Source organism: Pseudophryne corroboree, chromosome 6 (genome assembly GCF_028390025.1).
Source record: "Pseudophryne corroboree isolate aPseCor3 chromosome 6, aPseCor3.hap2, whole genome shotgun sequence".
Lineage (NCBI taxonomy): Eukaryota > Metazoa > Chordata > Amphibia > Anura > Myobatrachidae > Pseudophryne > Pseudophryne corroboree.
Window position 1 is genome coordinate 489,537,401 of NC_086449.1, and position 24,193 is coordinate 489,561,593.

At 40.1% G+C, this 24,193-nt stretch overlaps 1 protein-coding gene and 1 pseudogene across 2 annotated transcripts in view; both read left to right on the forward strand.

Annotated features, from left to right (window-relative positions):
* The window catches only part of PDZRN4 (PDZ domain containing ring finger 4), a 334,033-nt gene that overhangs the window by 287,118 nt on the left and 22,722 nt on the right, over positions 1-24,193 (forward strand). For both annotated transcript variants that reach the window (XM_063927315.1, XM_063927316.1), the window contains exons 4-5: positions 14,926-15,024; positions 18,106-18,168. In XM_063927315.1, the coding sequence (XP_063783385.1) occupies positions 14,926-15,024; positions 18,106-18,168 (162 nt within the window). The remainder of the gene's footprint in view (positions 1-14,925; positions 15,025-18,105; positions 18,169-24,193) is intronic.
* LOC134937784 (5S ribosomal RNA) lies at positions 10,760-10,876 on the forward strand (annotated as a pseudogene).

Sequence of the window (24,193 nt, forward strand, 5' to 3'; positions counted from 1 at the left end):
GCATTAAATACCCAACTAGTCACCCCTGGCCGGGGTACCCTGGAGGAGTGGGGACCCCTTCAATCAAGGGGTCCCCCCCAGCCACCCAAGGGCCAGGGGTGAAGCCCGAGGCTGTCCCCCCATCCAAGGGCTGCGGATGGGGGGCTAATAGCAATGTGTAAAAATGAAAGAATATTGTTTTTTGCAGAAGAACTACAAGTCCAAGCAAGCCTCCACCGCAAGCTGGTACTTGGAGAACCACAAGTACCAGCATGCGGGGGGAAACAGGCCCGCTGGTACCTCTAGTTCCTCTGCAAAAAAAATACCCAAATAAAAACAGGACACGCACACCATGAAAATACAACTTTATTTCACACATGCCGACACATACATACTTACCTATGTTGACACGCCGACTGCCACGTCTCCAATGTCGACGAATCCGGGGTACCTGAAGATAAAATTATACTCACCTGATCCAGTGTCCGGTTCTTTTATTGTAATCCACGTACTTGGCAAAACAAAAAAACGCATTTACCTGAACCAGACGGACTGAAAGGGGTCCCATGTTTACACATGGGACCCCTTTCCCCGAATGCAGAGACCCCCCGTGACTCCTGTCACAGAAGGTCCCTTCAGCCAATCAGGAAGCGCCACGTCGTGGCACTCTCCTGATTGGCTGTATGCGCGTCGGAGCTGTCAGACGTGCATCGCACAGCCCCCTCCATTATCTTCAATGGTGGGAACTTTGCGGTCAGCGGTGAGGTCACCCGCGGTCAAGCCTCATATGGTGAAACGTACGTTCAGTGATTGGACCTCACGAAGACTGAACTTCAGTCAGTAGCAATTGGCCCCATTTAGTAGGGGGAAGTCATCTACGACAACAGGAGCATACTGCTATCTGCAGCCATATTACATCTGCTCCCGGCATGTGACAGTGATTAGACTTCACGGAGACTGAACTTCAGTCAGCAGTAATTGGCCCTTCATAGCAGGGGGAAGTCATCCACGACAGCCGGAGCATACTGCTATCTGCAGCTGTATTACACCGGCTCCCGGCATGTAAAACCTCCTGCCGTAGGAGCCGAGATTTAATCTCATAGACAGAGTCTGGACTTTACGGAGATTGGACCTCAGTCAGTGGTAATTGGCCCCTCACTGCAGGAGGAAGCCATCTACGGCACCCGGAGCACACCGCTACCTGTAGCCGTATTATACCTGCTCCCGGCACATAAAATCATCCGCCGCTGAAGCCGAGATTAGATCTCATAGAGAGCGAACCTTAGTCAGTAACCACTGGTCCTCTACAGCAGGAGGAATTTACCTACGGCAGCCGGAATTTACCGGTATCTGCAGCCGCATCACACCTGCTCCGGGCATATGAAACATCCCACTGTAAAGGCTGGTAACGCACCTTGCACTACACACATACATTCTTTCTTTCTGGCACCCACTCATCTCCCGCTGGTGCATTCGGATCCTGCAATGCCGCAGGTAACAGGACCCGCCTAACACCAGATACGGGAAGACAGAGTCATGCTGTACTTGATTTTTCAATGGTCCGGCAACTATCCTTACTCTCACCCTTCATCCGCTCAATGAAGATGTTGGGCAGCAGATGAGGAGCGTTGTATAAATGGACCACACTGCTCTTTACATTTGCAAACTTTGCAATCGTTACAAATTAATTTACACTCTCATATGTGCATTGCATGTAATTTGCAAATCATTATCTAAATGAATCCTAATTATCATGGTTAAATGGTGAATAAATATAGCAGATGGTATATTGCGGACATCTGTGCAGTGGCATTATATTTTCACTGCACACTGCTAAATGGGGTAGCCCAGATATTTGAATATATCACATTGAATTTTGACATATGTATTGTGAGTGGTACACTTAAATATTTTGTACTTTGAGAGATCTTTTGCCTATAATAAATGCAACCAGTGGCCCCTTTTGAGAGGCATCATCATTGTGGGATTTGAATAGAATACAAGAGTGTAGTATTGTGCTCTGTACGCTCAAACTATTTGTATTAAGCTATGTAGTTGGAGCAGAGGTGTGTGACATTTGTGTCATGTTTATGAGCAAAGGTGTGCGGCATGTGTGTTAGGTTATGAGCAAAGCTGTGCGGCATTTATGTGCCCTTTTGAAGAATCTAACCCCTGCTTTAAATAAATAGCAAGATTTTCATGTTTCTGTGAAATTGATTACTCTTCATATGAGTTTCTGGCATGTGCTCTGGACACCAAGCAGTATTTGCTACACATTTTTTTGTTACAAAGAAGGAAAAAATTTTTTGTTACAATTGTATTCAGTAAAATCAAATGTATGAGTTACCAGCCTAGATAATCAGTGCTGTCGATGCAAAGCTCTATGGAAGCATTTCTTTGTTTGGTCACGATCCAAGCATACAAGTTAAGTAATTTTGCTAGAAATAATACATATAAATCTTTATAAAAAATTCACCATACAAGTTGATGTTTAATTTTTATTATATTTGTGTAAGAGAGACATGGGGTTTAATACAGCATACACATCTTTACAGTAATGTTTATAATGTCTCCAAATTACCCCATTTATTTTATTGATACACAATAAAGGTTACATTTTAAAATATTATAATCATGTCAAATTAAGTATTTAAAGTATTTAAAAGAGTGCTCCATAAAAGCAATCTATCTCTTCCGTTGGTCTTTCCCAACTGAATATGTATGAGTAAATTAATAATACTCGTACATTTATTTCCACCAGCAGCAAAGAAAGGAATAAAAATCCCAAACCAATGTGGTTTAACAAAAATATAAAGGAATTAATGGACAAAAAAAGATGAGCATTTAAAAAAATACAAATCTGAGGGGGATGCGGAGTCATTCCAGCACTATAAGCACTGTAACAAAATATTCAAAAAAGGAATAAGAGCGGCTAAAGTAGAAACTGAAAAACTAGTAGCAAAGGAAAGCAAAGCGAATCCTCAATTTTTTTTAAATACATCAACAGCAAGACACTAAAGAAGGAGGGTATAGACCCTTTAAAGGACAAGAGGGGAGTCTTACTAAAAAATTATAATGACAGAGCAAACAAACTAAACAAGTTTTTTTCAACGGTATTTACCAGAGAGGACCAAATGCTGGGTCTAACACAAAATCTCAACAAAGATAATGTCCCACTGCTAAATGCTTATTTATGTGAGGAGGTAGTCTGTGACCGATTAAAAAAGTTAAAGATTAATAAGTCACCTGGCCCAGACGGAATTCACCCGAGAGTTCTTATGGAGTTGCACGCTGAACTAGCAAGACCTCTATTTTTGATCTTCATGGATTCGGTTAAATCGGGTATGGTTCCCAAAGACTAGCGTATAGCGGAGGTAGTGCCGATATTCAAAAAGGAGAGCAAAGCTGAACCAGGTAATTATAAACCAGTTAGTCTTACATCTGTAGTGGGGAAAGTATTGGAAGGTATTCTAAGGGACAGTATTCAAAAGTTCCTTGAAGCAAATAAGGTTATTAAAAGGAACCAACATGGATTTGTGAAGGACAGATCATGTCAAACCAACTTACTTGGTTTTTATGAAACAGTAAGTGCGAACCTTGATCAGGATAAGGAGGTGGATGTAATCTTTTTAGACTTTGCCAAAGCTTTCGACACTGTACCACACATGCGTCTTATCTATAAGCTACAAGAAATAGGGCTAGGGAGCACAATATGCACTTGGGTCAGTAATTGGTTAGATAATAGGGAGCAGCGCGTTGTGGTCAATGGATCATTTTCAAGTTGGACTAAAGTACTAAGTGGTGTGCCACAAGGGTCTATACTTGGACCAATTTTGTTCAACATTTTCATCAACGACCTAACAGTAGGTCTAGAGAGCATGGTGTCAATTTTCGCAGATGATACCAAATTGTGTAAGGTTATAAATACGGAGGGGGATGCTGAGTCTCTTCATAATGACTTAACTAAACTGGAAGCATGGGCAGCAAAATGGAGAATGAGATTCAACACAGACAAGTGTAAGGTAATGCACTGTGGGGCCAAGACCAAAAATTAAACCTACATACTAAATGGGGTAATACTAGGGGATTCTGTGCTGGAAAAAGACTTAGGGGTTCACATAGATAACAAATTAAGCAGCAGTACCCAAAGTAATATTAGCATGCATAAAATGGGGGAATTGACGCAAGGGACGAGAGTATTATACTCTCATTATATAAATCACTAGTGAGGCCACATCTTGAATACTGTGTGAAATTTTGGGCACCATATTACAAAAAGGATATCCTGGAGTTGGAAAGAGGCGGGCGACCAAACTAATCAAGGGCATGGAGACGCTGGAATACGAGGAAAGGCTTGCAAGGCTAGGCATGTTTACATTGGAAAAGAGGAGACTAAGAGGGGACATGATCAACATCTACAAATATATAAGGGGTCAATACACAGAGCTCGGGAGGGACCAGTTTTCTATAAGATCAACACAGAGGACACATGGTCACTCGCTTAGGTTAGAGGAGAGGAGTTTCCGCACATTGAGGCGAAAAGGTTTTTTCACAGTAAGGACAATACGTGTTTGGAATTCCCTGCCTGAGAGAGTATTAACAGCAGACTCAGTCAACACTTTTAAGAATGGGTTAGATAAATTCCTATTGGATAAAGATATTCAGGGTTATGGTGCGTAGGCACGCATTATAGTTAATATAACTAGTCTTAACATAAAAATAACTAGTCCTATAATAAGACTGCATAGGAGACCACAAATAGGTTGAACTCGATGGACAATTGTCTTTTTTCAACCTTAGTTACTATGTTACTATGTTATAATGAGACATAGGGTGAACTTAAGCACTACTGCGTTTCATAAAAGAAACTAGGGCACTACTATGGGGCATACCATTAAATAAAGCTCTACTATGGTTAAGAAAATGGACTAGGGCACTATTATAGAGCTTAAAATTAACAATTGCTGCTGAGAAGTGTCTCTCTAGAAGCATTGGGACAGGGGCCCCTTCAAAATGTTGCTATGGGGCCCACAAAGTTCTGGCTACACCCCTGGGGGCATGCCCAGTGCTCTGTGAGCAGCTGCCCATGCCCCCAGCCTCCCTGTATCACGTGAATAGATGCTGTGCACATGCGCACAGTGTCTATTCACTACAGAGCAGCAAGTGACAGGGAGCCTCCCAACTGACCACAGACACCATTTCCTCCTCAGAGTCGGTGTAAAAGGGACATGAGCACATATCAAGCAGCTGGTTAAATTGTTTGTATTTAACTACTACCTAGCTACCATCATCTATGTATCACCTGTACATGTCTTGCAAGCACAGAATAAGTACAAAAGACACAAAATAAAAGGTAAGTACGAAAGAAGGAACTCATCTTCACATTTTTACACTACTAGAGCCTACTGTATGTCATTACTGTATTTGATGAATCTCACAACATAATCTTTTTCTTTAGTTATTGCACAGTATACTGAAGTAAACAATGATCTTACTGTCCCAGTATGTACTCTTTGTTTTTCTCGTACAGACGTTCAGAACTAATACAAAACCATAAGTGTACATACACGTAGGACACCAATCATCCATAACTACATATAGGGAAAGTAAATAACATTGATTGCTGGAAATTTACTAAGCCGCTGTGTATATTTGAGTTTGCATTTTGTTCCAGAAATATATGTGTATTACTTGATATAAATTATTTTAGTTTTTCCCTGAGTAAATGTACAAAATGTGCTGACCAGGTTTCCTGTTGAATATCAGTGTAATGTACACAAGATTTTTTCATGCTAATGGTTTTTTTCTGACAAGACATTTGAATTGATTGATTTAAAATAAAGTATTTACTTCTATGGTGTCATTTGATTTGATCAATAGATCACCAAAGTACTATATGCTTTCAGGGTCAATAACAATTGATAAATACATTGAACTTGAAATTCAATAGGTATTATTTTACATTGATCAAATTTGAAAAGCTACGGTATAACAAACATATTGAGTAAATAGTACTGACTGAATACCAAGCTACATAATGCACCAACTATACATGCACCAACTATAAGAGCACTTTCTAAAAATATAACAATGACAGAAATCACTGTCAGAAATCCATCACTTTGAGAGTTTCTTTATCTTTAAAATAGGAATTTTGTAGATTATATCAAAACATAAATATGTACTCATTTATATATATATATATATATATATACAGTATGTATATATATATATATATATATATATATATATTTGTATAGTATATATTTATATAGTATATACTATATACTATTACAATTGAAATACAGTATCTTTCCATTATACTGTATGTGCGCTATTATACTCAGTGATGTGCAGTGAGGTCAATGGCTGGGTAGGCACTGGCCAGTGTGGGTGGGGTAATGATGCAATGAGTGAAGAAATAGAGACAGAAACAGAGGGTGTGGCTGAGGGATCATGTTAGAGATGGAGAGGAATGGGGCAGAGAGAGGCGACTGGGGGAGATAATAGAGGGTGTCAAAAACAGTACAATGACAGAGCAGTCACAAATGGAGAGGGGCAGAGACAGGGGCAGGTGGAGAGACCGAATGGGGCTGGGGCTGTGGGGTAATAGTGTCAGAGACAGGACAGTAAGAGTGCAGTCATGCATCGAGAGGAATTGGGGCAGAGAGGATTGGAGGCAGCAACAGAAATCTTGGGGCCCAATACGTGGATATCTCTGGGTTCCCCCACCTCGGCCCCACACACACACATCCACTACCCCCTGCCGCTGTCACTACAATTTCCCTTAGGGGAGAAGGAAGTGAGGGGAGAGAGAGAGACAAAGAGGGTGTCAGTGATAAAGAAAGGAGCAAGAGAGAGAAAGGGTGCCAGGGTGAGAGAAAGAAGCGAGAAAGGAATGGAGAGAGACAGGGTTGGGTCAGGGATAGAGCAAAAGAGAGAAAAGGTGTCAGAAAGAGAAAAGGGGGGGAGAGAGAAGGGGAGGAGCATGAGAGAGAAGCGAGCAGGAGTGAGAGAGAGTGTCAGGGAGGGAGAAAGAAAGATAGTGAGAGAGTGTCAGGGAAAGAAAGAGGGAGAGAAAGAGACAGAGAGAGAGACAGTGTCAATGAGAGAGACAATGTCAGGGAGAGAGAGTGGAAAAGAGGGAGAGAGTGGCAGGGAGAGAGAGAGGGGGAGAGAGTGTCAGAGAGAGAGGAGAGAGACAGTGGCAGAGAGATAGTGTCGGGAGAGATAGTGTGCGAGAGGTAGAGACAGTATCAGGAAGAGAGAGGAAGACAGTGTCAGAAAGAGAGAGACACAGTGTCAGGGAGAGAGAGGGAGTGTGAGACAGTGTCAGTGATAAAGAGGGAGAGACAGTGACATGGAGAGAGAGGGAGAGAGAGTGTCAGGGAGAGAGAGAGAGACAGAGTGTCAGGGAGAGAGAGGCACAGTGTCCAGGAGAGAGAGAGTGTGAGAGACAGTGGACCTTATTCAGAGATGGCCGCAGATCACTGCATTTGCAGCCAGATCTGCATCCATCTCTGCACATTCTGAGGGCCACCCAGACGACGCCCGACAGCTGCCGCTGTCAGTCACACTGCGGCCGCATCTATTGGGGATGCGACCGCAATGTGTCTGCTCGTGCAGCGCAGTGTGCCTCAATTGGAAAACTGCACTGCGGACCGCATCAACAGCGAGGTCTGAATGACCCTCAGTGCCGGAGAGAAAGAGAGTCACTGTCTGGAAGAGAGAGTGAGTGTCAGTGAGAGAGAGAAGGGAGCAAGAGGAGGGAGTGTTAGGGTGAGAGGGGAAGTGAGCAGGAGAGACAGTGACACTACCTGACTACACAGCACAGGTGTCTTGGGGGGGTGCAAAAAAGGTTATACCCAGAGATATTCGGGCGCTATGAAATGAGGTGCCCTGCTAAGCAGCAGCCAATTTATAGAGGGAAGTCACTCCCAATGTAAACACAAGAAGAAAAAGGGAGGCTGCGCTCCAGGAGGAAAGAACAATTAATTACACTGTGTGTGTCAAATTTAAAACAATTTATTAAAAACAATATCCTGTGCAATAATTATTATACCACATGAATTCATGTAATTCTAAAAGGGAATAATTGACCCAATGTATTGGATTAGGACAAATAGCGTAATGCAATGCAAGCGATCCGTCCAAATGGTGTCCTTAAATGAAATGAAAGTCCAGTAAAGGTCTAATTTAGAGAGTCTTTTGTGAAGTTAGAGAGTCCAATGTTTTTTCCATACACCGCTAGAGGATTATAGAGCGTGTCCCATATATAGGTGAGTACCTCATGCAATACAGTGATTAGGTGGTGCATCTCTGTGACTCAACAGACACACAAGCACAATAAATCTCTGTGACTCCTCTGGATGACTGGTAGATGGCGAGGGCTGGTTTGGATCCAAATAGAAATTGTCCTGTTCCGATAGATAACACCTGACGCGTTTCGATGCATAAGGCTTGCAGCTTTTACAAAGGTATGGTGTATTGTCTGGGTTTGGGGTTTATATACCCTAGACAAAATAGATCACTATACAAATTTGGATGTCCTCTCTCCTGCGCTCCCTCAATTAATAAATAATGAAAGAAAGGATCTCCACTTATCTTAAAGTAGAGAACTCCTTCACATTCCACCGTCTCCAGAATAGATTTTGTTGTCAATAACGGTATGAAATATAATTCCAATGATGGTACATGCAAAAAAGAGATTAAAACACAATCTAGTGCAATAAGTTCATAACATTTGTCTCATTAACAACTAAATATTTCACAGCAGAAATGATGGCCTCCTACCAGATTTTGGAATTCTGAAGTGCATGTATAGAAGCTGCATAGATGTTCTATGTCCCCGGGGAAGCCAGCTCCAACAGTGGATACTCCGTCCTCTCCTCTTCAGGTCAGTCCGCCACCGATCTCCTCTATTAGCCAATGCCTTGAAAAAGATCAACTGATTGATCGAAACGCATTGGAGCTGGCTTCCCCGGGGACATAGAACATCTATGCAGCTTCTATACGTGCACTTCAGAATTCCAAAATGTGGTAGGAGGCCACCCTCATAAGTCTGGGATGTATAATGGATGTGTATCATCTTTCCTTGTGATGAAGAATTTTATTGTTGGATTTTTTTTAAATTAAAAAGAACTTTACTTATTCGCTGGATTGAGACTCATTATATGTGGAGTAATAATCTCTGCTGTGAAATTTTTAGTTATTAATGAGACAAATTTTATGAACTTATTGCACTAGTTTTAATATCTTTTTTGCATGTACCATCATTGGAATTATATTTCATACCGTTATTGACAACAAAATCTATTCTGGAGACGGTGGAATGTGAAGGAGTTCTCTACTTTAAGATAAGTGGAGATCCTTTCTTTCATTATTTATTAATTGAGGGAGTGCAGGAAAGAGGACATCCAAATTTGTATAGTGATCTAGAGTGTTTATTTGGGTGAGGGTAACACCCTTTTGGATTTCCATTCTTCTGCTGCCCGTATGTGCAATTTCATGCAGGTATAAAATTGTTTTTTTCCTAGACAAAATGGTGGCTTAATTAGCACCTGGATGCACAGTTCCTATTAATCAAATATATAGCACTTTAAACAATTAAAACATATATAGGAGACAGACCTATCCCCAAAAAGGGACAATTAGTAACAACAAACTTTTATTTCAAATGTTAATAAGTACTTTTGATTTTTTAATGTAGAATGTATTTATCCAATCAGGGAGTTTGTTTACTCCATTGTAGTCTAGGTGACAGTTCCTAAGACTTTCTCACAGGAGTCATGTGCTTAATCTGTATCATGTGATTACCTGTCACATGATCGGAAGGGATCTCTAGTTATCATATATTGAGCCCATACTTATATATATGGCCCTTCAATCTGAGCCCATAGCTGGCGGCCATTGATTCCCCGCCACATCCCCCTCCGTCCCTCGTTGTAATAGCGCACATTAAGACAGCGCTTTCTCCCGGACCGTCGCCATGGTGACATGACCCGGAAGTGCACTTCTCAATATAAGGCCCCAGCCCCTAAACACACGAGAATTGTGGCCCTGATAAGGAGAGAGCGGAGGATGGAGGGCCTCAGCAGTCAGGTCCATCTCACCTGTATCATGAACCTGCAGGCAAGTGGGGGCCACCAGCAGAATTAGAGGGGCCCTGTCTAGTCAAGGCAGCTTGTCCCTCACAGAGCCCCACCGGTCACAATACCGGCCCATAAATCCCGCCAGCTTACAATCGTGATGGTCGACATGCCGACCATCAAGGACTATTCCCACTCGTGGGTGTCCACGACACCCATAGAATGAGACTAGAACCTTTGGGGAGCGCAGCGAACCACGGACCCCACTGCATGGCAAGTGCAGCGCAGGGATACTGGCGTCATTATGCTGACTGGAGGTCTCCTAACTGCCGGTCCGGCATACCCAACCCATTCAAACAGTATTGTAAATATTGAACTACGTCTAACGACACTAGCATAATAAATTAGTAAATAAACTAACATAGTAAAATATTTGCAATTACTATTTTAGAGACATATACACATATGAAAAGCATGAAGATGTAAAGTTTCTATTGTGCTCTCATTACTATGTTAAGATAAAACCCTGTCCAGCTGTTACACATGAGAAGAGAGAGGACTTCTTTTTTGGCGCACGCCTCAAAACAAAACTAGAGTTACGATAATAGCAGATCCTACTTGCACATCTCTGAAAAATCTTATTTCTCATGAACACTCATCAGTGATTCAGGAGATAGATTGAAACATCAGTGACCTACTACCATACCATACTGCATATGCCCAATCTCGTCTGATCCTGAAAGCTATACAGTACAGGGCAGAGTCAGTACCTGGTGGGAGACCACCTGGGATACTTGGTGTAGTAGGTCAGAACTACTGGAACACTCCAGTCTAATGTTTATAGCTGATTCATCTTTATCTCTCTGGTTTCTTAAACCACTCTTTGGCAACAAGAAATAGGATAACCAGCTGTTTACCCAGTGATCATGGTTTATTTCCTCACCCACTTGCCCCTAACTTTTCTATGCTTTAATTTTAGATACAATAAAAATACTTGCTCCTCAGCGAAGGTGTGCTGAGCAAAGTCCAATTTAGGCCACTATATATTTTAGTAGAATCTAATAAAGGTTATGTTTTAATCTCTAGATAATATTATCATAACTCTATTTTTGTTTTGAAGAGTGCACCAAAAAAAAGTCCTCTCTCTTCTCCTTTGAATGTATTTAACTGACAATTATTGACTTCATGGTGCATTGCCAGCAGTTGGAATAGTGACAAGTAGTCATAATATCCTATGAATGCTGGTATTTGATTTATCTCAACTGTGAAAACATTTTGACCGGTGCGAAGTTACTGTACACCCTTTTCTACTGTACATCTATATGAATGTGGTCAGACTGGTGAAAACAAGATGATTGGCTAGTGCACCATTGTTCTTTCATATTTACTAAAAATGACTGTTTTAACTTTACTCATGTTAAAATTATAATACTTTAATTGTACCTTTTCGTTGTATGATTACCACACTTCTGTTGGCAGCCATTGCATCCCTGCCTAATTGATTCACTGTACTTTTTATATGTATTTTTAGTTATGGTTGTGCCTCAGATGTTCTATTTGTAGTTTTGGTTAAGGTCACAGAATAGAACTAGGTTGCATGATGGGAAATCACTAGGAGGTACTATACTGTTACTATTGTGTCAAGCATGTGATCCATGATATGCACAGCACTTATTTTAGATGAACCGTATCAGCAACAATTGTGATTATGTCCCTGTGGTATAGACAGACCCAGAGCTTACCGATATCTGTATTGCAAATAGTCCCAATGGATAGCAATTGGTTCTGATGAGGTAGTACAGGGGACCCAAAAATGAGGGATTTTGAATTTTGGATAAGGGATACTCAACCTGTATTCCAAAGCACATGGGAAGATGGAGCTGTAAAAAAAAGACATGATTTTGTTCAAGCACAATTGATTTGTTGCTTCCCAGCACAATACAATTTTAGTCTGGCATCATACATCATAGACAACAGCAGATAATACAGTAAAATGAGAGTTCATGGTGGTACTGGTATTGGATGTTTTATCCAAGAACTTGATAACTATAAAATAATTTCAACAATAAAAAATAATTACTGCTGCTATTTAGCTAGTGTGTGTGTGTGTGTGTGTGTGTGTGTGTGTGTGTGTGTGTGTGTGTGTGTTCATGTGGTAGGGAACGGTAGGTGAATGGCCAAATATTCTCTTTAAATCACTGCTGAATATGTGTGCGCTAAATACTGTAAGTAACTGGTAATAATAATAAAAAAGTGTAATACTGGAATCAGCTGTTGGGCTGTAGCTGTGTAACCTGGACAGAAATGATTACCCTCTTAGTGAAGTGGTGTCATGTGTGCAGGTCTCGGGATAATCTGTTGATTCAGTCCTTGTAAATCCCAAATAGAAACAATATGACAAAGTAAGAGTACTCCTGCATTGTCATTGTATTCCTGTGTGGCAAATTGACACATCAGACCATCACAAACTACTCACCATAGCCATTGTTTTAATCTGCTCTAAAGTTGGTGTTTTGCCACCGTAGATCACTCTGTTAGGGTTCTACTGTAGCTCAACATTCTTTATAGACAATATAATTTTTACAGAACAGTGATGTTTTCTTAAAAAAAAATACATTATAGGTCTCAGAGCAATAATAACTGTTATATTGTAATTCATGTAATTTTATTTTTTCCTCTGGCAGAACATCACTGCCAGTGATTTAGTTGCAATGTTAAGTCTGACTGGGAAAATAATTTAGGCAATAATTGAGGCAATATCTCCCTGCTTTGTGCAGTTAGTACTCTGATGTCTATACATCACAACAGTTGTTTAGAGATAAATCCACAATAGAGCAATTTATGACTACAGGTAATACGTATTATCTAACTTGCAGCAAGGTATTAGGGAAGTTTAAATCTCATGATTCCTAAGTCTCAGTGTTTTTGAGGTATACATTATGTGTATGTAAGGTAGTGATTTTGTTACCTTTTTTTCTACCATTTAATTTTGTACTATTTTTGTTTTCTGGGCTATGTACGCACTTAAGCTACTTTAAAATGAGTCTGGTTGGAACTAATAGTCAATTAGAACAGGACTAGATCAACCAGTGATCAACATTTTGATGATGTTCACAATATAAAATGTAACAAAACTATCACCAAATGCAGTGGAAACAGCAACAACAATTATTTGGAATTAAGCCTATCAAAAGAGATTAATAAATCAAACTAGATTTATTAATTTAATTTAGTTACAGAAGTGTGCATGTTGCCCTGAAAGGAGCAGAGAGTTCAAAGGCTTCAGCTTGATTTGTTAATGACAGCGAATAAGTCATTAAAAACAGCCCATTTGGGATTTCTCACCTGAAGGGCAGTTTCCAGACACCTGTCATTTTCTCTGCACTTATACATGTTAAACATTTCCTTTTTATGTCTTAGAAGTACTTAATAATCTTAATAGTGTCTGTAAATTATTTTAACATTTGTTTTACAAAGTTTAATAAAATATCTTCCATGCAATCAGGTGCAATGCTGCAAAAAAGTTCTTCTTTACTTATCGAAAACTTATCATTTTATTTAAGAATTCTTTTGCACATAATTTGCACCACACAATCTAGCACAATTTTCTAAATAAAGATGTGTGGTGAATAAATGTAGTCAGTTGTAATTTGGTAATGCTCAAGACACTTAAGGAAATTGGTTACCAAAGTATAAAATTAGCTTAATGAAACTACAATTAGTCTAATTCTTCTTTCAATGATGTACAGTATGACATCTGGCATTATGGGCAGTTATTCTCAGTAGGTTTAGTACTATTCACAAACTAACCATTCATACAGTAAAGTATGGCTATTTATTTTCTGCTTACTGTAGCTCATACTAGTGTACATGACAATTGACCTTATGCCAGTAGTCGTATTAGTTGATTTGAGACCTCTTTGTGAGTCCAACACAAATGCATTGCCTTCTTTTATCAGTGTTACCTTAGCACAAACTATTCACTTTTTTAATATTAAACAACTATGGGAAGTAAGAGTGAAAGACAATCTGTATTTGTGATATCAATTATGTTAGATATTGGACTGTAAATGTCCATTGCCTTTCACTTTGTGTGCATCTAGAATACAAAACGTCCCTTTGATATGTTTCTTAAAATTCCACACATGAATATGTAGCCTCAGTGAGAGCTATGTAACCATTCATTCCTAAGAGACTTCGCTGTAAGTTTGTCCTCATATTTTTTGTGCTGTTTTGTGCTTATTCGATGAGTATGGAAGATTAGGAGCCCAACACTAATCTAACAGATGGCAGTGGATGCTGAATTTTCTATTTAGGGGTGGCCCATTTAAATACACCACCACATATTGCAGATGCATTAGGATTCCAATGCATTCAAAATTAGCATTTCAAACTTTCAGGTTAAGTGGGGGAATTCAGCTAATTAATCCCTCAGGGCCTATCCAATTAGCCCCGAAAGCTGGCACTATTGGAGATTTTTCTCAAATGCCCGGAGGCAGGTGAAACAAAATCCAAAATAAGTGCAATTTTTCCACAGCCGCAGTCATGAAAACAATGGATCCAGGAACTTATCCTGTATCCTATGTGTTTTCCCCCCAAAAAGTTGGTTTCGCTGGAAACATAGGGGTTTAATTAAATTACCAGAACAAAAGGGCAAAAATATTGCAGTAAAGCGCACAAATTTAACAGGCTTAATTAAATTCCCTCCTAATTGTACCAACACCAATAAATGCTATTAACACAGGTTGAGCAATCGTGTGAATGGTGGACATGACTGAAAATCACTACATAAAATAGTGATGGTGACCACTCAACCAGTCAATTTACAATGAATTAATTTTCTTTTTTCTCCTTTCAGGAAGTTGAACTGTGTCGTCTAAATAATCAGGATAGATTGGGCCTAACTGTCTGCTACAGAACAGATGATGAAGAGGATACAGGAATATATGTCAGTGAGGTAAAGAGAAAATAGTTTTTATTTGTATATGGGAGAGAAATGAGACAAGGTACATGAAGGATATTATATGTTAGTTCTGGACTAGAGAGAGATATAATAGATTTTGCAATAGAACTGGTCAAGATACTGCATATAATTAGAATAAATTGTTATAAGGTGAAAAAATGTATTAATCTGTCCACTAGACAAGGGGTAGGCAACTCTCAGCACTAGTGCCACAAAGTGGCAGTACAAATCACACCTATATACTACAAATCAGCAACCTAACTGAGTAATCTAACTTCAAAAAGAAGGGATTGGGAAGCTAACATTTTTAGTACCCATCTATTACTTTTGTAGATGTGGATTTTGTAATTTGATTATAACGTTGAACATCTGGCACCCAAAGGGAAAAACACTGTGTTCACCTGCCTTAGACATTCTGGTTGCTTGTTGAAATTATCCAATTTCTTTGAATCTGATTTATTTCAGACATAGGGGTCGATACAATTAGCCGTGAAGGGTGCAAGTGCCATTGCCTCAGTGTTTTAGTGCCAGCAACGGTTTCTGATCTCGCACCCTTCACAGGCTGAAATCAGCCCCAATTCGCACAAAATTGATCAGACCTATATGTGTTGGCAAGCACTTTTGTGCGAATTCGGTCTGCCATAAAGAGCGGCTACACTCCCGAGACCATCGTGTCTAATTGGATTGACCCCATAATGTGTTATGGTTGCACACTGATAAACAGACAGGAAAAATATGTTAATCTTGTCTTAGTATTTTAGATTCAATGTATTCTGATCTTTACTGCATACATAGTTTGCAATGATGGATACTTTGCTTTATCTGGTACTCAAAGGCCTTGTGGGTATGAGGCAGTTATGTTGGGAATGAGAGGAGGAGTGTAAAACAGCATCCATATTGATAGCATAGGGGTGCTGGGAGAACAGCTGATTGTAATGTGTAGTTGCAGATCTTTAGCCTTCTTATTGGTCAATGCTGCCATTCTCTCCAATGGCTGGCATAGCTGGTGCAGTAACACTGTTAATCAGACATATATGTCCTAAGCCCACATAAACAGTGGCATGCTCTATTACACCATATGAAAATCTGCTTGTTATGGGGCAATATATAGTGGGCACAAGGGTATAGAGGACAATACTAATTATTGTCACTAATTATATTTTAGTATGCTAAAATGTGAGTAGTCAACTATAAAATACACAACTAAATATCCTCAGTCAGGTTTCATTTCCATATTTGACTAAAGTAATAATTATAGACCGTATTTTCCTTGCATTGCCCTTACTGTATATGAATCTAAAATATGGCAATGAAAATATATCATTTTTTTCAGGTTTAAGCATAAAATCATTATTTCTTTTTAATCAGTCCAAGGTTTCTTTACTGGCAAGCTACTATAATGTTTTAAAATCCTCTATAATTACATTGTCTTTTGCCATTAAATAACAGACTCTAGTATATTATTTTGGTGACAGGCTATTATTAAAAAAGATTATTGAACATTTTATATGAAATGTAACCTAAAGCAAATGCTACACTTGAAGTGTTTTGTTTGAAAAATAGCTTGTGGCATGACATGGCCATATAAATGGCTTAGGATAACCATCAACTGAAGGTGATAGATAGTGTTCCCACTCTGGACACTGGATCATTATTCATTACAGAAATATTAAACACCTGGGCAGCTCAAGAGCCCTTCATAGCTGTCAAGATTTATCTTAATATATCAACAATAACAACTGCAGGATATTTAATAATGCTTATTTAAAGTGGTACAAAAGCATATGTGGATATCATAGGCTTATTTGTAAGGATTATTTAACAAAATATACAAATAAATACCGTCGTTTTGTAATGTATTTGGTATATATTTTTCTTTAAGGTAAGATTAGCACTGCATGGAAAGTACATGTCATATACAGTAAATAAACAAAAACAGAGGATTATCTTAGTCCTGAATTTTCTGCAATGGATTTTTACATTGATGGCTTACTGTACATAAAGAATTTCCAAGAAATCTATTATTAATGTATTAATACAAATTTTCCTCTCTACTGTATATATAGAGGATGTCCAATCAGCTCCACACTTACCTGACTTTGTACTAAAATATCCCTTTACATCCTTTTTTTTGTAAAGTTAGCAATTTTTTTCCTTACAATTTGTTATTAGCTGCCTCGTTTGACTGCCAACTGAACAGTGGACACTACATTGAAATATTGATAAAAAAAAAAATGACGGGAATTAAATTAACTAAGGAAATGCCTGAACCTATGCAGATCAGAAGATTGGGTTGTAGGACACCCTGATATACTGTATACAGAGCCGACCCTAACCAATAAAATGCCCTAGGCAAGATTTTGCCTGGTGCCCCCTAGCACCGACGCTAGTTCTGCCTCTGACCCTGCGTCCCTTTCCAAGCACCATCACCCCTCAGTCATAGCAGTCACATAGTGCCCCTTACACATATGCCACACATTATTAAAGGATTTATACACATGACACACACAATGCCCCTTACACATATGCCGGACACTACTGCACAACCAACCCACCCGCACACAGCACTCATATGGCTGCTAACAGTGTGCCCTCTGCCTCTGCTTGGATACAGATGTGTCCTTAATACGCCAAGCAGCAGGAGATGCCTGGCGTGAGTCAGATGGCAGCTCTGCTAATGTTGGGTGCCTTTATTGACAAAAATGCATCTTATTTGCAATACTATGTTGCTAGAATGCACAAGCATCTTCTGCTGATTAAAATGATATGTGGCATGCCTATATTCTGTGTGCGACTGTGGCTGTATCTGCATACGAAATGCAACGTTACAGTGATTTCCAGGAATACACTGTAACATAGCATTTCATATGCAGATACAGCCGCAGTCACACACAGAATATAGGCATGCCACATATCATTTTAATCAGCAGAAGCTGCTTGTGCCCATAGGCATACCAAATGCCCTAGGCATTTGCCTAGTTTTCCAATGCCTAGGGCCGGCTCTGACCGTATAATAATGAGGTAATTAATGACTTGCAGCATTATAATCAACATTTTTTACCTCTTTTCATGCAGATTGATCCAAATAGTATTGCAGCAAGGGATGGACGCATTCGAGAAGGAGACAGGATTTTGCAGGTCAGTTTATAAAATATTTTTTTTTTTTCCTATTAAGAATTTATTAGTTTTGCAAGAGTTGTGGTAAAGTCATCCTTCACAGGTTTACACTAAGTGTTGCTGGGACAGCGCTTGTGTACAGCTTTACCAAATGATACTAAGTTAAATTTACCTGTGTAAAATAAAAATAAAAATAAGAATTTAAAAGCTGCATATGAGAACAAACTCCCAATCTTATATTGAGTCGGAGGACAGTCAGGAACCTTCCAGCTCTGCATCATCCACATATATACCAGGTTTGCCTCAGGCATACTTATATCTTGATACGCTTTTACCAAGACAAGGTCATAAGAAACAGAAAAGTTTGTTAACCTTTGTTTAGATAACAAATAATGCATTCAATTAGTAAATGAGCTTCAGAGGTGAATCAGTTGGTCCATCCATCCATCCATCAGAAACGGCTAGCTAGTACTGACAACTGTCGTTATTATCAGTGTGTATTTGTACCAGCTATCAGGCACCCTACTGCCACTGATAGGTCTATATACATATCCGTGTGTGTCTGCTTCAGTTTATAATTGCAGCAGCATGCCTTACTGTACTGGGTCAGTATTTGCATGCCCTTTCTTCACTCACCACACTACCCAAGTGTAACAAGGCACATATATTTTAAATCAACATTGAAATGTATGCATGCTTGCTATGTATGTACATTGTCAGGTAGTTGTAGGATTGTTAGACTTTCATTATTTGATTATAATACACACCGCACAGGGGGTAGGCCTAAGCTCAATACTCCAGACTGGGGATATGACAGAAAAAAAGCACAGAGGTACACAAGGAAATGTGAGGGTACAGTCCATGCAACTAAATCACCATAAGACAAGTAAAATGTATCTAAAGATCTTTTCATTTCATGACATTAGTTGTCCTTTAAATTTGATGGTTTCCTTTTCCAAAATTCCATGCCCTAAAGACCCTGAATTAATAAGACAACCAGAAAAGTTCTTATACTGTTCTGTTACATTTGGTTCCCATGAAAGCACATAGGGTGGCTTTTAAAGATTGTGCAAGCTTCTTGTTACATACGTATCTTGTTTTCTTTCGTTAAGATTTATGGGAGCCCTTCTCATGGTTTATAGCTCAACTTGAAGCTGAAAATCTATTCAATCTTCATATTCTTAGTTGACACACATGAAGGATGATGGATGAAGATGACTCTTTGTATAGAACAGCAGTGAGTCACTACCTTATGGATCACATCAGTGGTACTCCTGTTAGGCCACATTGAGCGACAGTCTACACTATAAAGCTGGGTGACTTCCAAAGGGAGATCAGAACTTGAAACTAGAGTTAAAATCTTTAGAATCCATTTTTCCTGGCTCTATTACTTTTTGATATGGTGTAATTCTCATGCCAATACTGTCTTCACATGCTATGACAAAGACTAGTTTCGTATGTGACATGTATAGAACACTTTTGTGTAAATTTTGTATGGAATGAAAATGGTTATATCTGTTGGGAATGTGTGTGCAGTCTTGAGGGTGAGTAATGTACACAACAGTGGTTAAACTGAGTTGGAAATGACCAGTCAGGTAGCTTAACCAGACTCTTTGGTTTATATGTGGTAGTGAATGTACCGCTATACTCACTGTTATAGAAAATTGGTTCAGTAAAGGAACGAAGCCTGTAGCAGATCAAGGGTGCAGACAGCATACCAGCTGGTGACTGTCCTCTCTCAGGGTAGCAGTGCAGGGATCTGGAACAGTGGATGAAGCGGGTTAATGTTGTGGGTCTCAGGAGCTAAAAGGAGGATGTCTGTCCTCCACCATGTTGCTCATACTGTGGCTAGATATAATATCACACTATCTGTGGCCATTTTGGTTAGGGAAGGAAGTTTCCCCAGAGGAGCCATTTTGTTGGAGACTGTGGAGTAGCGCACTCCACTTCTAACAATATCTAGTGTTCCATACATAGAACAGCAAATTGTAAAGCAATAAACCAAGTACCTATCATGCCATGTATTAAAACTGTGCATAGTACACCTAAGAATTCAGCATACGGTCCACACCTAGCTCCATGTCCAACACCCAGAGACCTACAGTATTACCTCTGCATGTAGCATAAGAAGTAGAGCTTAGATTGGAAGCATTTCTATAATAAAGAGCCCATACTTGAGACCAAAACACAGAGCAGAGTACATTCTGATGGCAATTGTACTGTAACTCCTTCTCATTGTTGCCATCCTAATGCAACATTTGATCCTTCCCATAGGGGCAGAAACTCCTAACAACTGGAAATGCAACTGACAGCGTTGCAGTTGCTATACTGTAGGTCATTGCTGGGGAACAACCAGAATGCAAACACCATTAATAGAATCTGTTTGTAGATGTTCCTACATCCATCATAGGCAGAGTATAGTAAGGACATGGTAATGTACTTGGAATATAATTAAAGGTGGACACAGCTGCAGATATGCCTGTTAGAAAATGTATCTGTTGCAAGTGCTTGACCACTGGAACAATGTACAAATCAATTTATATACTGTATTTGTTTATTGATGTGCTTAAGTAAATGCCACATCTAGAAATGGGTTGTATAGCACAGCTAAATCAACTTGTCAGTTTGAGATTCTAAAGCATTACAATTCACAATGTTTACCTAAACACCACACATGTATAATTTTCTCATTGACAGATAGATAGATTTATCATTGTTGCAAGTGTCTATCTATCTAACTATCTATCTAACTATCTAACTATCTATCTATCTATCTATCTATCTATCTATCTATCTATCTATCTATCTATCTATCTATCTATCTATCTGTCTGTCTGCCTATCTACCTCTCTTAGCCTACTGTATATACTGTATCTATTTGTGGGTGTTATTTTATATGTTACTAGTGATACGAGCTTTGTGTCTACTTAATAGAAACACGCTTAAACAAGTGACAATTTTCCCACAGAAGTACAAGTACTGTACATCCACTGCTGTCATTGTTATAGCTAGAAATCAGTAGTCTTTTCAGAGCAATGGGTAGTATTTTAATCTTAAATTACACACATTATATTTTTGTGCTCCGATATATTTATCCATCTGCCTGTGTGGCCTAGAAGGAGGAAATCTAGTCTGCTGAAGAAGGATAGCATCTCCTGAAACATGTACAGTATGCTTGCTGACAGGGCTGTGATGGGGTGATAGGAGAGGAAGTAATACTATTAGTCATTTTGGCATTAGATAAGAACACAAAGATCACATTGCTGAACCATTTGGCCTAAAAGGGAGATTTATTTTCATTATTATTAAATGATCTTTCTTTATTTGCGTATACAGATGGAGCCACATTTATCTTGACTTCTTTGCTGTGCCTAGACACACCATGGTTTATTAGCGTAAACCCTTCATCTATTGTTCTTAGCTGCAGTACAATACAGAGAACAATACAGCAGGGGATTAAGTCATTACAGCAGGGGATTAAGTCTGACTGCCCTGGATCAATTAATCCTATTAAAGGCCAAGATAAGCATGGCTGTATCTTATTTTCTACTCCTGAATGTGGGAAATACCTGTACTGTTATTAAATTATCTTCTATTATTTAATTGTAAATTAAATTTTTCCATGATATAACCCTTAATCTTGATAAAACTTTACTTTCTGCAGCGGGGTACACTGTGTTCCACAGGGAATACATCGGGGTGTAGAGTTCTGTAGATCTTGATCCAGAGGCACCAACAGGCTAAAGCTTTGACTGTTCCCAGAATGCACTGCACAGCCTCCTCCATAACCCCGCCTTCGGACACTGGAGCTCAGTTTGTAAATTGGTATCTGCATAGCAGGTCACTTAACAGTGGGGACTGCGCTAGGCAGCCCTGAAAAGAGCTTTTTAGAAGACCTCAAGGGCCGCAGCACCTTCTATGTCATTATGGCATGCTGTGCTGCAGCTCCATCACCTCCCCAGCAGCACTGCATACTCCCGCGGCTGGTTCCCCGGTACTTGCAACGGAGGCGCACCGGTCCACAAGCACACCATCGCTGACGTTCTCCAGGATCGCGTGGCTGCACATCAGGGAGGAGGTAAGAGGGTCCCCCAGGAGGGCCCCACCGGTTAATCACGTTCCGGTCGCGGTCCCAGGACCGCTGGCGTGGACACTGTACTGCACAGGAACCTCACTACATCCACCAGGGCAGGGAGCACAGGTCAGATTTAAAAAAAATCCAATGTACGTAGGCTGCTCAGTACCTGGTGGTGAGGACCAGCATAGGGGATAAAGCGCTGACCTGTAGCCCCTCTCCCAGTTCTGGGCACCATCTACTGCTGATGTTCCCACCCTGGAGCTGCATTTCACTCTCCCTCACTCCCTGGTTGAGATTTAGGCACCATCTTCTACAAGTAGCTGCGCCTGGTCTCCGGGACTGCAGGGCTAAGTCTCCTTCTGTAAATCCGCCTGCTTGCTCAGCGCTGTGATTATACAGTCACTTAAGTATTCTACATGTCGTTTTAAGACAGTGTTAGTAAAGAACAAGTGTCTCTCTACCAGAATATATAGTACAAGTATTCTCATATATCCATCCAGTCTCTGGCTGTGCATTGGTGTGTATATATACTTATCTATTTACTAGTCCAGTGCAGTTTTATTGTGTGTTAAAATAAATTCTGCATTGTAATACCATTGTGACTGTGTGTGCCTGCATCTGCTATATGGATTTCACTCTCTGTGTATCCCAGCTATAGCTATCACTGTATTCTGTACCCTAGGAGGCTATGTGCATCAGGGTCTCATTGATAGTGCTACACAGTATATACTGTTTAGTGTGTTTAACTGTGTATTTCAGTCACCTCATGCCACTTTAATTCTCTGTTTGTGTCCTGTATTTATTATCATATAAATCAGGAGTTTATTTGCAGGTATTGTATTTGTCTGGCTTTATTGTACTGTTAGGCTCTGGGCTACATTCACAATAATGTCTGCCACACAGGGCAGGAAAACCACGGATGCTTCTACATCATGCAATGCTTGCACCACGGATTTACCTGAAGGGGAAGTTGTACCTGATGGTTTGTGTACTGGGTGCCATACTTCTCACAGTCAGCCCGCAGCTCCTGTAGCCAAACAGGAGACACCTTGGGCATCTTTCTCAAGTATGCTGAATACACTTGTGACACCTCCTGTGCCATTGCAGCCACATATTGTACCTGTAGTTAATCCGCCCTTGGCGGACACTTTGTCTACCCAGATACAACAATGAAATCAATCTTTAGTGAGACAAAAGTCTACCCCACATCCCTTTGGGGTCAATGGGTCCTTTAAGTGGGCCGCCTCCTCCTCACAATCCACTAATATTTCAGATAATTCTTCTGATAAGGATGGGGAATATACTGATCCGTCAGACACTGATATAGTTGCTTCTGACGATTAATCTACAACTCAGGTTGATGTTCCTGACCTAGTGGAGGCTATTAAGCTGATTCTACAAATCGATGATGAGGTAGATCCCACTACTGTGTCTAAGAAACCTGATAAGTTCAAATGTCAGAAGGTTGCTAAAGTAGTCTTACCACATTCTGACCATTTAATAGACATATGTCAGGAATCCTGGTCTTCTGTCTAAGAAGATGCTGGCTTGTTATCCTATCCCTGCGGAGTTGAGTAACAAGTGGAAAATTCCACCGCCGGTGGACTCTCATGTCGCCCGTCTTGTGGTGTCATCTACTCTGCCTGTCACCACTGTCACCTCACTGAAGGAACCGACGGATAAGCATGTGGAGGGATGCCTGAATCTATTTACTCCCTTATCTGTGCTGTACATAGACCCACTATATCAGCCTCCTGGGCCGCAAAAGGAATTGAATCATGGGTTCAGGCATTAGAGGAAGAGCTACCTCAGGATATTTCTGACACTGCCAGACAATATCTGTCTCATATTACCACCGGGTGTGGTTCATCAAATCGACAGTGTCTAGGTCGACAATGTTAAGGTCGACCACTATAGGTCGACAGTCACTAGGTCGACATGGATGGAAGGTCGACAGGGTTTCTAGGT